This window comes from Atheta coriaria, unplaced genomic scaffold (assembly GCF_025399875.1).
Source record: "Atheta coriaria isolate IRGN ID8LTWV9N9 unplaced genomic scaffold, Caltech_Dcor_3.1 hic_scaffold_7_pilon, whole genome shotgun sequence".
NCBI classification, from domain to species: domain Eukaryota; kingdom Metazoa; phylum Arthropoda; class Insecta; order Coleoptera; family Staphylinidae; genus Dalotia; species Dalotia coriaria.
The window spans coordinates 13,037,161-13,054,399 of NW_027045449.1; the positions used below are offsets into that span (position 1 = coordinate 13,037,161).

Genomic DNA, 17,239 nt, shown 5'->3' on the forward strand with positions numbered 1-17,239 from the left:
CTGCAAACGATGGGTTGTGAACACACTTGCAGTGTCTCCTGCATGCCGTCCGTGTGGGTAATAGTTGTGCGGAACACCATGCGACATCTCGTCGACTTTTTCTTCGCACGAGAACCGAGTTGGTCGGGAAACCGGTGTTCAACATCAACATTACGCTCCTTCAGGATGCCCACACAATCGCAAGTACCTTGCATGTCCTTGCCAGGCTCCAATTGTAATTCGATTACAATCGTGCCGTCAATTGTCTTCTCATTGCATGGTGTTGAGTTCTTACCACTGACTTTACACGCTTGGTAGAACATGTGAGGGGCAACTTTGCCTTGGTCTGAACCAATGAACACCTAAAGGATACGTATTATCAGTTCACCATGGTCATCAGTTCATCGTGAGTAACTTACTTGTAACGTGGCAGGTTTGTTATATCCAACAAGTTGAACAACAGGAAAACCATTCCCGCTTCTATCTTTGACCGCGCCACGACTACCTTCAGTTTGATAGCGCGCTCTGTGTTGCTGTTCAGGCTGGTAGATGATTGATAAGGATATATCTCCTGTAATATCAACACGTAATGATCATCACATCATCACCAAACACAAGCAAATCAACTTACGATATCTGGATGAGGCTTGTAATTGCGATGTTAATGTAATCGGTGCTGAATGTGGTATCGAGTTGAGAAGAGCATGTCCACGCGGTACAACCCGCCCCGAGTGTACTCCCTGCGTCGTGGATGCGCTAAAGGATGAGAAAGTAACTGAAGGTGCTGTTCTGATAAGCCTAAAAGGGTATGTAACATTTTTTCTCTGAACTATTCAAAACGATCCAAATGAACACAACGATTGCGACTTGATGAGATGGAACGAATATTCAAAGCGAAAACAAAAACTATAGCATATTGCCGGCGCCTCCACCAATTCGCCTCAATGCCGGCATTGGCAGCAATCGAATTTTGATCGTGACAGCAAACATGAAATATGATCCCTGGCGAGCTTTTTGCATAACCCACTTACGTAGTTGTGTCCCTATATGTATGTGTATGTTCAGGAAAGGAGTAGTTATCATTGACCTCATCATTTTCGAGCTTCACATCGACTTTCTGCCTTTTTGCCATTGCCCTATCAGCGTCTGCCCAATGCAAGCTTTCATTCGAGCTCAACATATTGTGGCGATCCACGTGATGGTCAAAACTATAAAAACAAAAGAATCAATCAAGTTTTAGAAACAAACCAAGGAAACATGATTTTACATTTAGAAAAAAATAGAAAAAAAAAACAACAATTACAAATTGCATTTTGAAATTTCTGGTTATTACAATGTAACTTATTACACCCCCCTTCCTTCGCATTGTCAACAAACACATAGATATAGAATACTTTTATAACAACTGTATTTGTTTTTAAAGAAATTATTTTTGATGTTTTTGATTTAAGAAGCGCTGCGCAACTTTATACGCAACTTACCCAAGACCACTATCGTTGGAATTATCACACGGGTCTAAACACCGCCGAGCCATGGATCGCGCCTTGCCGTTATAAGAGCGCGGAGCAGCCAGCCGTTTGCCACCAGGACGACCCTGCCGCAGACGCTCCTTCGTCTGCTGCCTGGGCACCATCGTCGGCGCCGTATACATTGTCATTTTCATACTACCTGTAAACAAGATACAAACATATTTGATAAGTTTTTAAATACATTAATAATCGCCTGTCGATGTACTATGGCGCATTTTCATAGAGAAATCGTAGTAAAGTGCATCATATTCAAGGTTAATTTTATATAGCTCATTATATTTGCGTTGCTTGGCAGCCACACTGCACTACGCACGAACACGGTGCTCTCCTCTAGACGTTTCAGCCGGAATGTCGTCTGCCCGCCTGGTCGCGTGCAACATTTATTTAGTTGCGTTCGCACTTATTATAGCCATATTGTAGATGCGTTATATAAATTTATTTTCGAAGCGCGCACACAAATGTTTCTCGCGCGTCTAAAGCTCATGCTAAATAACTAAAAATAACCCAAGTGCGAATTATACGAAATTCACATCTCTGCTTCCTCCCAATCAACAACCCGTAGCTTAAATTCTGAATATTTCTGAGCATAATCATGTAAAAATAGCTTGTTTATAAACTTACCGATGTTATTACAATTTTAATTACTTGTTTAGATACTAGACACTACTGAGTAAAATAATTTTATGTCAATAATATGCAGATATATTTTTGAAGCCTTCCATAAATTTTAACGCACAACCTCGCATAATGTAAATGAAATTAACCTCAACGCAATTAGCAGCCATTAATTAAAACAAAACTGCAACCGTTGCAACCAGGCGTTTAATGCGTAGCATTTATGAAAAAAGTTTGTAAACTTTGCAACTCGCTCCACATTTTACAAACGTTCATGACCTACGACATAAGTCGCTCGCGTAGTTTATATAACCGATTATTTCTGCTTCAAACTCAGGTCGTACTCGCTACTTAGAATTTTTTCAACGTACACGTAATCATGACAACAATAGCAAAATATTTGATTTACATTTTTGCTTTTTCGCTAGCTAATAAAGTATACACTGATAAAGCGCGTACACAAACATTGCTTAAAAATGAAACACGTGCCGAGGACCACATTAACATTTAACCATTATCTTATTATTCACGGTGCGCGCACGACTCGTATCTTTGTGAGTCGAGATGCGACACAATAGCTCAAACACACAGCCATTCACCACGCGTTCATTAATTATTTAGTGACAAATGCGAGATTCAAGTGGGTATATTAATGTTAGATAAGCGCTCATCATCCCATCTGGTTTGATCCTGTTTTTTTCGAGTGTTCGGAGTCTCTTGCCGCTGGATGATATGAGTATATTTAAATTAATCGCACTTAAAATCGCTGCGCGCGTTTGCATAAATTATGTTTGAACTTGCTTCCCTTATCACGCCAGCAATAAGTAAACTGTTTGTTCTTGCTTGCCTGTTTACGAGCCGTGGTTGCGTGAGCACACGGCGAACACATGATACGATACGATAATTACCGCGTCGATGCAGACCGATTTTCACAACAAGACACCGCGGCCCAAGGAGTACGCTTCTAATTACATTCGCAAATTTGTGTTCGTGTCGACATATACCAACATACTTACAGTATCACTCTTTAATCACTTGTTTTCTGCCCGGAAAAATATCACAGTGTTCTCACAAAATTAAAAAAAGAAAAAACATTTAAAACTTTGAATTATCACAGCAAGTTATACTACACACGCGTGCTTGGAAGCTTTCAAGCTTCAAGCAAAAGACTCGATAAACTTGTGCGACTAGTTTCGATTACTTCGAGGCTTAAACGCCTAGAATCATGTACACCTCGACTTTCGAACATTCAAAGTTCAGAGTCGTGGTGCGCGCGACGCGACGAGAAAACGTCTTCTTCGCATTCGCCGATCATGCGTGTCGATATCTGTGGTTGCAGTGCGTTGCGCTTCGCGTGTAGAGACTGACTGAATCGTCGCAGTCGCCCACGTACTTCAAGTCGCGAGCGCGAAGCTTTCGCGGGCGCTCGCGTTTTATTATTATTACTACAAATCGCATCCAACGCATCCCACTTATACGAGCGGTGAATGCGTAAGCAAGACGGCGCATGTTTTGTTTTCCTCCACGGAATTCCTGAACTTGCTAAAGATCAACAATTCAACAACCTAACAGGCAAACAAATACGCTAAAAGCATACTTTTTCATAACACATAGATAAATGATATTACTCCAGGAAATATTAAATTAGACCTTAGATTGAGTAATATCAAATTGTTTTCTTAAATTTTTTGGTAGCGTTTGTTTTTCGGCAGTTCGACTTCCTGACGTTCAACGCTCAAACCCTGACGTCAATCTGCGCCAGTCACCAGGACAACAAGTGTTGTCAACGGCCCTAGTCTAATTTAAAACCCGTCCTGCTCACACGCACGTACAAGCTTGCGAGGCGGTTCCGCATGTAACGACAGCAGAGCAAATAATGTGATAACGCCCGATGTTCGCAACCAAACTCGTCGTGTGTACGATGGCTAGCAATGTACAACATTTTCCGAATCGACGGGTTTCCGGACTTTCAATTCAACGCCGAGCTTTATTCTGCTCGGCGTCGTTAATGAATATTCATAATTTGTCAGTACTTGCGAGATAACTTTATGGCCAACATTCCTAAAACGGTCGAATGAACAAATTCATGAGCGGAAATTATCGCAATGCTACAAATTTAACTCGACAAGTCTTTATATGAACTCATTGCATATCTATAGATTTTATTCCTTTAATTATGTTTAATTGACAAAAAATGCAATTGGACCAAAGTTCATAATTACAGATATTTCAGTCTTGAAAATCATTAAATATTAATGTGTTATCGTTCTTTGTCTTTGCGTCAATCGACATCAAACGCACTTAATGTCTGTGTTGTTAACCTGATTTTTTCGCATCTCGCATCATCTCAGCGGCAATAAGTTCTTGTTTAGAAACCGCGGCGGTCGGACATTGCCTTCACGACGATAAGTAATGCAAACGACCTGCAATTGTGTCCTTCCTTCGCTGATAACCAACAAGTATAGCGGAACATAGATCAATGAAACATTTATTGATCTACCCGACGAGTTCATTTGTGTCCGTCTTATTTCAGCCGCATATGTGTCCCTCAATAGTGTTTATGTGTTCTTTTTAGTGACGCTCGCAAGAAGCTATAATTGCCGTTTAAACTTTTGCCTTATAAAGAAAACAACCATTGACGTCTTGTGGGCGAGCCATAAGAAAGTATTTCGCACTTTTGAATGGGAAGTAATATAACACGCTATCGCAAGTATGTGCGATAGTTTTTAGTTATAAGAATTGCACTGGATTGTGATGTCATCGATGATTATTTTAATTATTTATTGATGGCTTTGTCTTTGCCGAACCGTTCCCTTAAGCGGTATTTAATTGATGCGACAACTTTTCAAATGTCGTCCAGCCGACGCACTAGTCACATTCTATTTTTTCTTTCGTGAATAAAGAAACCAAAAATAAATTGTGTTTTGAAACATTTTTTTTGTTGAAATAAAAATCAATGACAAAAGTTTTAATTGTTAAAACACCACATTAATACTTATGCATGTATAGTTGTGAAACTATGTAAATGTAACTTTTAACTTTCACTTGCACAATCTGCAGAAATGCATCGGCGCTGCACATATGTATAAGGGTATTCAATGTTATACAGGTGAATGCAATAACCTGTTTTTAAATAAAACCTATAATTTAAGAAACAAAATAACCAAAAGAAAATTGGAACAATGTGTATATAGAGTGAAATCTTGCCGAAAAAAGATCAATAATCAAACTAGTTGGTATAAAATTTAATTTCTTTTTTTTAAGTATAAAATTATTGCTTTTCAGTATTTTTTGTAGGTGGGTAGGCATGTAGGTAATTTAATCTCTCCCTCAAATCAAGGACAAAATCTGCATGTTAATAATTCTATTAAGTGGTTAACTTATGATGATATTATTGGAACTGGTCCAACTTGTTCATGCACTCCCAAGGATTTTCAGTAGCGCATACAATCACGCCGACTGCTAGCCAGCAGGCGGTTCGACAAACTCGCGATGGACTTTGTATGCCTTCCGATTCATATTACAAAAGCATTCATTGCGTAAAACGCTCCTGCATTGTTTGTCAACATCATCATCTCATCAGCACTCAACTCCACGGATCGCGATTCGGCTGCATCATGCATATAGTATGCAAGCCTAGCGCAAACAGCCGTCTTGAATGTCTAATCAAACCTAAATAGATTAAACTATATTACCATTTCGATACAATTAATAACTAACAGTTAAATATTTGTTTATTCCTATCGGACTGTCAACTGATGCAGTCAAACGAATTTTCGTAAGAGCAAAGGTCATTTGTAACTTGTGTAAACAAATTATAGTTTCATTTGAACGTTTAAAATTATACATTGTGACACTAGAGAAAAATAAGTTTATTGTACATTAGCTTCCGACAAAGTTATCCAAAAATTTCGTTTTATTTTCTTGGTTTTCAGATGCTTTAGGAATAATTTAGACATAATTGATTTAGAATAATTGGGACAGAGACAAGTCAAACAAATCAAAGCTCTTAAAAGGTGGTCTTTAATCTATGTTATGTATAAATCAGCGACGGTCGTTCTAGTCTCCGAATCGGAGCAAAACAAAACAATGAAAATTAGTATTATGATGGTGATTATGATGGCTCATATTCATGTGATGCATAGATTCGCGGTTTTTTCAGCAGCGCGCTTAATGCATCAGATTTTTTTTAATGCACCAGCCGTATCAAAGGATACGGATTGGAAAAAAAACAATGAAAGGCTCGAAAGTTCTTGGAATTTTGTTAGCATACAAGCAAGGAGGTGTAAAAAGCAAAAATTGGAAATTCCAACAAAATTGACGAATTGTTTAGAATTTTTCGCGGCGCCCTTATGACAGTACCGCGGCGCACACTTTGGAAATCCCTAATAATGATAAATATACGGTCTTAAAGAGCAATTAATTTCTCATCGTAAGCGAATAGTGATATTCAAGAAGATGGATGCATTAATTTAAGAATGCTAATCAAAAATCTTTTCTTTTAAGGGCGTAAAGATATATATTTTAAATACGCGATATAAAACACCCTTATTTCACCCTTATTTTAATAATGCTAACAAAACCCATTAACTAACAAATGCCACTAGTAATATTATCTTGATTAGATTATTGTACAAAAAATATAATGATTAGATCAATCTTTGCTCAATTAAGTTCCAAATGTAATAACAAACAGATTTTTACATAAATTATGAATAGATTGATTAGTGTTTCTGTAAAGGATGAATAATCTATTGAAACTATAGAGTTACTATTACAACGCCACGTAAAAACGACGTGTCTAAAGATAAGGAACGAAGCAAAACACAAATGTATCGAATATTTAGATGTCAAACAATCAAAACAAGAACCAATTCCGAGAATAACACCAAACAAGGACTCGACCAATATACTGGCGCCAAAAACTAAACCAATTTGAATATGTTTCACGTTCTGGGTGTCGTGAGTAATTGTGCACGATAAGTCATATATTTGTTCGTTTACTTACGAGTGTAATGCATATTGTATAAGATTGCTGTATACGCGTAGGCAAAACAACATGTTAATAAACGAGCAAATACCATAAGTGTGCAAAAATACGCGGCGATACAAAAATATCGCCTGGCACTTAAAATAACTGCCGTGGAGTTTAAATTATACAAACTAAGTTATGTTACATTTAAACGCGTTATAATTAAACCATTTATAATAAAATATAAACAAAATTTGTACATAATAAGTATAAAACATCGCAGTTATCAATGGACATTTAATAAAAATTGATGCAAACACTCAGTATATCCGCGTAAAAGTATTGCACGCGCCGATCGCGTGTACCTCCCGAATATTATTCATATTTGTAGATGTTACGAGCAAAATAAACAAAAAATTAATCCAAAAATATTTGATTAGCAGCACACACTGCTGGTATTCGCTTGTTTACAACGCACGCGTTTATCACCCCCGCGACAAACACCAGGACGCACCCGATGTCAACAAGCGGACGCATTTACGCATTCCACTATCCCGTCTGTACGCAGGATCTTTATCGGTGTCCCATGTAGCGCTCTGTGTGTGTTTGTGTGCGGCTGACTAATTGCCTTTAGAAAAATATCTCCAATCAATGAACCTGGAACTAAGGGTCATCGAGCCGTCTAATATCTGCAGAGCTCGCAGCTAATGGCTGCGCGCATATTTACAATCGGGCCCATAAAGACATTATTTAAACATTTGCCGCCGATAATCGGCAATTATTCTAGCGTCGGGTATAATCGCAGCTAGAACACTGGATATACGGACAATGCTGATAATTCTAACATTGTGTGTATCACAAAACGTTTAAAGCAACTGATATCCCCCTTGATGTATAAATATCAACCAAATTAAGTTTTTCTTCTTTCAAGTATTCAAGTAATCAATGTTGTTGTTGAATCATTTTTATTTGGCACCTAGTTTGCCTAGAATTTTGGAGGCGCCTCTTTAATTAGGTAATAAAACAAAAAAACTAAAACTATTGGAAGGCCATACTTTAGTAAATTTTGTAAAATTTTAAAAATTATATTTAAAAATCGGCCAAGATCTGGTTAATTCTCTTTTTTTGCATTTACCTTCCAGACTACTAACTACTTTGAAGAGGACTTAAAATCTGTATCCTATAAATAAAATTGAATTAAATATTTAGTAATTACTAGTCTTTCATAAAATTATAAACTACAATTTAATAAGCAAATGCATCATTTTTAATGTTTGAAACAAAACATTTGGTAAAAATGATCTCCACTGGAAACTATCCAAACTGCCCTAAAATTGACCAATTACAGCGCATCATCACCATTAAGTCTAAGTCTAATCAAGTGATTTCCACTGTTCATGCTGCAAACAATTCGTTTAGTATTTTAAAACGGTTTCGTTTCAGTTACCCAGTACGCGTTTACGCAAGACAATTATACGACCATGTACCAAATATTTGAATTATCAGTAATCACCTTACAAGTAACAGAAAAACATCCCAGAATCAACTAGTTACTAGACAAATATCGATATAAACACCCACAGTATGTGCGTATACATTCCTATAAACACTAGTTACCTACTTTAATAAATTAAACACGAGTTAATTCTTGGAAATATTCAAAAATTACAAACATATTGTGTTTACACGAAAAATCAATTAATATTGCACGCTGGGATTTCGTTACTTTCAGCGATAAATAAAAAACGAATAAAATCGAGCGAGAGCACGTTGACATCAAAGTAATTTACACCGAATATTAATGCACGAAAATCCGGACGCGTATAAAAAACGGTATTTCCGTATGACGTCGCGCGACTTCCACATATGGCAAGGAATAAAGTTTCAGCGACAGTTAGAAAACCGGTTCAATCTCGTTCCAAACCCTAAACACCGAACAGCATCAACAAACTATGCAATACACACACGGGCGATATCTAGAAGTCGGGCATAAGTCATCTAATTAATACTACTACTTATAATCAATTTTTATCATTTTTATCACTCTAAAACTATTTTGTTTACAAAGCAGCAAAAGCATGCCGGTCGTATTTCCCACCCTTGAAAACATTTCATACATAATTCTATGCATTGAGATTGCTGGCAATAAATGTGTGAGCGCGTGTGTGTCCATGAGTAGTTTTCGCTTGCGACAACGATAAGATCGCAAATTATCAGGATCGGTCCCGCGACGACCTTCGCGGACTGATAAACGGCGTCAACATGCGTAATTCGCGTTTATAATTCGTGTAAACAGCATAAAACTTAAACAACACGACCGCTGGCGAACCATCATGTGCACCCGCGTCTGGCGAGTTATTTCAGCAAATCGTGAAATCTAGGAAAATTACGCGTCCTGAACCTAATTCTCATTAATTATTGTTATTGACAATCAGAAACTTCGCTTTTCAACCAGCGTTAATAAAAACATCGTTATGAATGTTTACGCGCTGCTACAAATACGGCTTCAAATATTGCATCGTAATATAAACATTTAGCAAAAATAAATTATTGCCGCGCTCATAATATTTAATCGACATGTAAATGTTGAAGTGTTATTTAACAAACTCAATCATATTATATTATAGCTGCAATGCGGGACAGATCGCTGGTTACATATGGTTAATAATTTAATTCAATATTCGCAAACTATTTGCTCTACGATTGCAATTCATTCAGAAGTCATTTCTAATTGAAACTTTATAACCAATTACGTAATGATTTTACCGAATGTAGTATTCTATAATAAGTTATAAACAAATAAATATATAAATTGATTTTCTGTACACATTTTGCAAAATATTTACAACTCGATTCAAAACACTTCAGAAGACATTGTTATCAATAAAATCTGTACATAATTGTATTCAATATTTAGGATCAAACGCACAGGCATCACAATCGAACTATAATCGACGTGCATTATCAGGATGCAAAAATAATACTTCCATTGTTGTAGTTATTAATGATTTACTCTAAATCCATTTGTTCTAAGATCGTGATTCATGCTTAAATTGGATTCTAAATTAAATTCTACACCTAACTGCGTAAATATTATGTTATTGCGCAAAAGTATATACTTAACGAATTCAAGTAGGATTAACAAAAAAATAGATGAATTGATCAAGTGTAGCAATTAATATACTCGTTTGATGTAGGTATGTTAATTTAAATTCCCTCTATTTTTAATTTAAAAAAACAATACCTCTCCATTACGTCATGTAGGTACTCGAATCCTATGTATTCTATTTCATAAAATCCTATTTTCCTTACACAATTTATAAAATCAATCAAGATCATGTGGGTAAGACTTAAAAATTCGTTATGTGGCGAGGGACGACTTCAAACTTCCTAAATACTAAGCGCACCTAGCAAACAGCAACTTAGCTACTAACCATCAACATAGACAAGGATACGGCTTTCCCCATACTTTGGAAAAACTAATCCCTAACAAAGATTAATGAAGTTTACAATAATTAATAAATAATCGCCATAACAAATCTTGGTCCGCAGAACCCGATAACATGATAGTTTCAGATAGTATTCACAATCAATTTATTAATTAATTACGTCGACGATCAGCTGCATGTATAAAATCTTATCAAGTAATATCTATGCCGAAAAAAATGAATGAAACATAAATGGCTCATTGTATAAATCTCGAACGTTTTCATAATAGTATAATACTCTCAAAAGATAATTGGTTTGTTTAATTCTCGACAATTCGTTGACACGTCAGTTATCAAGCGATCACTTATAGATAAAGATAAACTCAAACTAATCGAACTTACTATCAATCAAGATATAAACAAGTATTACGTTGTTGTTATCAACAGAACTCGAAAATATATCGCTCTCGTTGCGTATCATGCGTTATCGGCATGAAACATGCACACTGTGAAAGCGTGTCATTTGAGAGGCTACATTATCCAAATCGTTCCACCCTATAATTTGGGTATTAATTGTTAAACTATTCCTTCTATTGGGTCCAGTGGAAATTCACCGTGGAAACAACCTAAGCAACAAATTATTGTTGTAATTTATGTAAATTTTTAATTTTATGTTAACGTTACTTCAGAGATACAAATGTTTGGTTCCTGTATAAATTAACTCGGTGGGTTACTTGGCAAGCTCATATTTCAATAATCACGTTAAGAAAAATCTTATTGTATGTAGTTCTAAGGGAATAAATTTTATAAGCATCTTAATAAGAAACAGTGCCATATGTTCCACTGTTCAAAATGTAACAGCATTCTAAAAGTTGCCAAGTTTTTTTTTTAATTTAAAATTAATATCAATCAATTAAAAAATCCGCGGGTAATCATAGCGCAGAGTACGGCACACGCTAGAAAAGCATCTTCAATAATTTGCTTGATAAAAGAGCACGCCGTGTGCGCTATTCTGCATAAAGTTTTGGAATAGCAATCGTAGCAACTCATAAAATTTGAAATAAAATAATAAATCATAATAAAAAAGATATTATTACAGCGTAAAAAAAGATTCACAAAAAAGACTAAACCGTAGACTACAACATAAAAATAAGTAAGGTCTTGCCTATCACAAAAATTGCTCGAACATCCTGTATTTTTTTAAAAACAGAAATAACGCAAACAAGAAACGTGAATTGAACATAAAGAAATCACCCCAACACTTTTTCAATTAAATTAGTAATCCTATGCAATAAAATAATGTTCATAATTACCAGACATTTAATTTCTGTCTCTCAAACTGGTTCGATGTAGGAATCTGCTCAATCTTCCCAGCAAGCCAAGAAACAAATTGAAACCGAAATCACGGTGATGATTGGTCACTGGCCAGCGAAACGTGCGGGATGTGCTCACTAGATTTATTTCATAATGAGAGAGGTTCACGTGCGGCGTGCGTGACCGCGATGCGTGCGCGCTACGAATGTTTGAACAACATTTAAGCGAGCCATTGTGCGTTAATACACAAAGTCAACCGAAATCCAAACAAATAGCGGCCGATAACTGCATCGATATTACATCGAGCGCTTCTGTAATTATTGCGCGCTCGAGCGACAATTATATGTGCAATTAGTCTTTAGCGCCGGCGTAGAGCATTTATCAGTAAAAACTGCATAAAAGAATCGAAACTACAAGGACGAAGTTGGTTTATCTACAAGTCATGATTTTGCTAGTCATGCCATGAATTTGTACGTTTTATTCGCTAGTTGGTTGAGTTTGATTACTTCGCGTTCATTAGCGCGCAGATAATTCAATTTCATAACAACGCAAAATTATAACACAAACATATTTAACCTATGTGCATGCATACTTTATACAATGGGTTCGTGAAAAGAGAATACTTGCATTACTAGAATGGCACAAATTTTAGAAATTTAGACTAAAAACTATTTCTTCTTTAATATTCAGTTAGTCAACTTATTATAAATTGAAACTATATTTTTATGAAAAAATATATATTTCTGCTTTGTAAATTTGTTTACTCTGTATATTACACATCCTTCTTGGCGCTATTGGTGTTAATTCGTGGTAATTATCATCCATCGACAAATCCACTCACAGCGGTCTGGATTTTGAGCTCATCTCGCGATATGCGACTGAAAAATGCTGAAATCCTTTTATATTATGTAACATCTCAAATTTGCGGCGTGTTAAGATGGTTAACGCTTAGTTAATTACAATAAACGTCGCACCATAAAACATCATTAACGCGCAGTAAAGAAAAGAATATTGGAAACTTCGACCACAGGATCTCGGCGACATTAGATTGAACCGTAAATTGTGATTAGAACTCACAATAACTACCAATTACACTAGTAAAATTAAAGAACATTGGAATCTTATCAAAGTTTTCAGGATTTAACTCCCGATAATCAAACTTTATTTGATTTCGCAGTGCAGCTTAGATTAAGGGATGCATTAAATTATAAGTAGATAAGTGTAATTAGTAATTGTATTATACCGGCAATAATCCCTACATGGTATCTCTGCTCTCGTATATGAAATACCTGATATCCTCTAAGATACAAATTTTGATGATACTCTGAACAGAGCAATTTTAAACTATAGTAAACGCGCAGCATATGTAATGTAATTGATTGAATAAACAATACAAATCATTGAAATTCTTAGTTGTTTTCTGTACTGTAATATGCATATATCATAAATAGATATAAACCTTCCTCTCTGCTACCTTCAATCTGTTGATCGATAAAAACGGCGCAAAAATCTTGAGTTAATAATTTTATTTAATACTATATAGGTACGTACCAACAGATTTTTTCATTTGAAGTAAGTACCAACGAAATATTGTAATTCTGCAGAAATGGATCAGAAGTGATAAATAAATATATTGATAAATTCGAGACTTTGTTGACAAGCAACTGAATTTTGTGTGTAAAAGCGAACAATCAGACCGCACGAAACTCCAACGCATTCATTAAATGTAAACTATAAGCAACAAAATACGAATCAGCAGTAAAATTAACAAAAAAATATGAGCAATTAAAGAATCAAATTAATCGACCCACGAGCAAACGACAAGGTGACTCGGATTTTATTTTCGAGAATTTGAATTTCTTCAATAAAATCAGAAACAAATTTGTCACCAATCTTAATTATAAAATCCTTAGTAAAAGTGAATAACAACAGAATATAACAACAGTTTTTTGCTGCCAAAATGCACTACTTTGTATGTAAATGAAGACGAAACAAACGCGATCAACACTCAATAAATGTTAACGACATGAGTATAATCTCTTAATTATTAATACTCGATCCAAAATTACCCAATTGAACGATAATGCTTTAAAATCTGATATAAATCCACCGCGGCGCAATCATGCATCATGATCGTGCTTAGTTGTTGAACAATTATGTAGAAGTGTCGAGTATGTACTCCGTAAACAATGAGAGTCCCATTAGAGTGATTAACATCCAGTTAACACTAACTTGGACATGTACGCCATTTGTAAATAAATTACATATATTATACTGAAAAGTATCATCACATTATTTAGATTAAACTACTTTAAGCAAAGCTGAGTTGGGATTAGAAATAGTTTAAGAGTAACTGGAATAACTTTAATATTTATTTAAATTTTAAGTGATAGAATTACAATTTTATTTGTGTTCTAAAATAATATTGTAATTCTATCACGTAAAATTTAAATAAGTATTATATTAACATTGGAATACGTATTCTGCGAAGAAAATAAAATTGTGTAACTTTGTAGTTAAAATTGTAATAAATAAATATTTCAAGTTTTAAAAACGCTACAACATGATTATAGTTGTAATAGGAGGTACTTGTTTACTATTTCATTACGTTTTAGTGAGTTTGTTTTTACAAAACTCGAAATAATCTGAATAATGAAATGAAATGTTTGAATTTGCGATTGTCGTTTGTTTTAGTCCATTATAGTATTAGTCTCTCCCGGCAGATGGCACTGTATGGATCAAATAAGAACTCCCCACTTTCTATAGGAAAATTTTCCTCTCGACATCAGAACGATAACGGTCGCGTAAAATCACGAATTTAGCTAGACTTATCCATCAATTCGTGCTAAAATTTAGTTGGGGTGTGTACCCTGTCAGTGCTATATATCAACAAATGTAGAAAATGCGTTTGTTTAAAATAGATTGCATAAATTATGATAAAAAACAGCGGTAATTTTAAAATAAACGTGTCCCCCATATCACAAACTGGATCACAAAACAACTGCACCTGGTAGATATTTGGCATTATTCAATACTTAATTAACATTTTTGGCACGTTATCAATAATTGTTAGACAAATATTAAGTTGTAGTCTTGTCTTACTAAATAGTAGTGTAAACACTGATAAACTTGCAATAAATGAGTTCATATTGCTTACTGCATGATTGGTTTAACATTTGATTACAATGCATTGCATTATCTGTATCTGTATACACTTCAACCCTCATTACCCAGTGATAAATGCTTCACATTTCATCACCACATACCTGCTTCAAGTTACACAACATAACTCATGTGAATACAACGTAAAAACAACCTTGTTTTTCAAAAGGTAGTCCTCAATAAAGTGCCTTCTGCAAACATGTCTGGTTTGCATTGATCTCTACACAATTTTATGCAGCTTGATAGCAAGTGTTACCTTATTTTATTATTCAAGTGCATGGTATGTATTTGCAATATCGATGCGCTGTTATTGTTCAAGGTCGTTACAATTAGCAGCAAAAGCTCAAACGCGACTAATTGCAATTTGACTTGGATATTCATAGTGTAAATCTGGCGCAGGTTAGTAATGTCATAATACCTGTATCACTAATCACTTACCATTGCTCTTGTTTGTTTTGCTAGGCTTGCTCGACGCTTTCTTGCTTCCTTTAGGTGGTCGCTTCGGCATATTGATGATCTTGACAACAATTTATCACGATTGCACTGTTTGCGATGTTTAAGTGTTGCACTTGGCGCTGAAAAGGAAAACACGAATTACAAAACGATGACCAGTGTAATCAGACCAGAGTCAGACGCAAATCGCCATGTTGTGTCCGCGATTTTCAGCTGATCATTGCCCACCGTTGGCGGTGATTAATGCAAACGCACACTGACCTAGTACAATTCGTGTGGTTAATCGAGAAACGATAATCACGGACACTTGTATGCGCTAGCACTTTTATGGACTATTGTTTATGCCGTTTTTGGTTAATTCTTCACTTGTTTCGTCGAGGTGGTAAATTGTAAGGTGAGCACGGCGTAAACATAAACAAATCCACTTGGCAACGTCGCAACCACGAGGTCAGTGAATGCACTAGAGTGGGGATACAACAGCCGCATTGATTAAACAGAGATAGAGTGAAACTGACAACTGACGTACGAAGAAGCACGAGATTTAAAAATGGCTCTGCTCTCTTTGCCTAACCTAATTTTTAACTATTTGGATTGCTATGGCAACAGTATACATAGTCGCCATGAACTGCTGCAATTGCGTCTTACATCGCGGTGTATAAATGCCACGAATCTGTAAATAGACCACATAATTTCTACTGCAATTTCAATAAAGTAGTTAGTTTATTTCCATTTTTACAAATATGTTACTTATTTAATTAGTTATGACATGTTTCGGCTAGTTTGCATTTTCAACTGTCTCCCAGTCACAAATAATAAAATGAGTAACACAACACAATATTTGTTTTAAATGGAAATAAACATAAATAATTACGTTAATTCAATAAAAACCAACGTTGTTAGTAGTCTTATATTACACATACATCTTCAAACTATATATACACAATGTAACAAATAAAAAACGCTTTCTAAGTAAAAAATGCCGATGGTCGACTCACAACAAAAACGAAATAAATAGAACCTCTTGACGAGCACCAAACACAAAAATTTCTACATGGCCATGTTGTCCTTAAACGACCCGTTGTTGTCAGCTGAATTGCACGAGAACATGATGGACCGAACGAGACCATCCCTCGAGTCGGCAATATGATGTGCCTGATGAATGAGATGCTGTGGCCCAAATGTGAATACCACTCCATTGACGGCCGTATGTGGCGGATATGTTCCCATCGGATACCAACCAGTTTTATTCAGAACTACACCTATTTTGTACGTCTGAAACCAAAGCATTTATGAAAGCCATGCTGAACAGCATTAATATTATCATAATTTGCCATACCTTATTTTTTTGAATAAATATAGGTCGATTGAAACTAATATCCATCAGAGAGTAGTAGCCTACGCGGCTGGTGAAGTGCGTATATGTGAGTCTCGCGCCGTCCGAGTCCAACAGATGAGCGTACAATAACTCGGTGTAATTCGTGTATGGATAGGGATCATCTGTCCCTGAATCATCTTCGAGTTTAATTTGTGCGGGTACCTGAATACCGTACACACAGACATTACGATCGCATTGAAACGTCAGTGTGCAATCCAGTACGCTGGAGTTCATCAATTCTGTCTGACGGAGCAGTTTGCGAATACAGTAGTGTTTTTGTGGGAATTCCATCGACTCAACGTTGTTTGTAGATGATGAAGCACCTCGTAGATAATTCGTACCATACCTATCACGCTCCATATCCTTTAAAAAAATATAAACAAAAGTACATATAGATATTCGTTGGTTGCCT

The 17,239-nt window shown here is 35.8% G+C and overlaps 3 protein-coding genes across 8 annotated transcripts in view; 1 reads left to right on the forward strand and 2 right to left on the reverse strand.

The window, feature by feature from the left end:
- Nucleotides 1-15,964, reverse strand: part of NFAT (NFAT nuclear factor) — a 22,623-nt gene extending 6,659 nt beyond the window's left edge. For 2 of the 5 annotated variants that reach the window (XM_065308363.1, XM_065308362.1), the window contains exons 1-7: nucleotides 15,714-15,964; nucleotides 15,438-15,574; nucleotides 1,461-1,647; nucleotides 1,011-1,187; nucleotides 611-777; nucleotides 399-550; nucleotides 2-341 (exon numbers count right to left, since the gene is read on the reverse strand). In XM_065308363.1, coding sequence (XP_065164435.1) covers nucleotides 2-341; nucleotides 399-550; nucleotides 611-777; nucleotides 1,011-1,187; nucleotides 1,461-1,647; nucleotides 15,438-15,507 — 1,093 coding nt within the window. In that variant the 5' untranslated portion in view covers nucleotides 15,508-15,574; nucleotides 15,714-15,964. Of the gene's footprint in view, nucleotide 1; nucleotides 342-398; nucleotides 551-610; nucleotides 778-1,010; nucleotides 1,188-1,460; nucleotides 1,648-3,139; nucleotides 3,501-15,437; nucleotides 15,575-15,713 lie in introns of those variants that run through there. The other 3 variants (XM_065308364.1, XM_065308366.1, XM_065308365.1) reach the window with 3 other exon arrangements.
- Nucleotides 14,610-17,239, forward strand: part of LOC135796370 (cuticle protein 19-like) — a 23,818-nt gene continuing 21,188 nt past the window's right edge. Inside the window, exon 1 of the mRNA XM_065308372.1 lies at nucleotides 14,610-14,847. The gene's annotated coding sequence lies outside the window, so the exon portion shown is untranslated. The remainder of the gene's footprint in view (nucleotides 14,848-17,239) is intronic.
- Nucleotides 16,348-17,239, reverse strand: part of LOC135796367 (BTB/POZ domain-containing protein 6) — a 2,521-nt gene continuing 1,629 nt past the window's right edge. For both annotated transcript variants that reach the window (XM_065308368.1, XM_065308367.1), the window contains exons 6-7: nucleotides 16,789-17,190; nucleotides 16,348-16,724 (exon numbers count right to left, since the gene is read on the reverse strand). In XM_065308368.1, coding sequence (XP_065164440.1) covers nucleotides 16,500-16,724; nucleotides 16,789-17,190 — 627 coding nt within the window. In that variant the 3' untranslated portion in view covers nucleotides 16,348-16,499. The remainder of the gene's footprint in view (nucleotides 16,725-16,788; nucleotides 17,191-17,239) is intronic.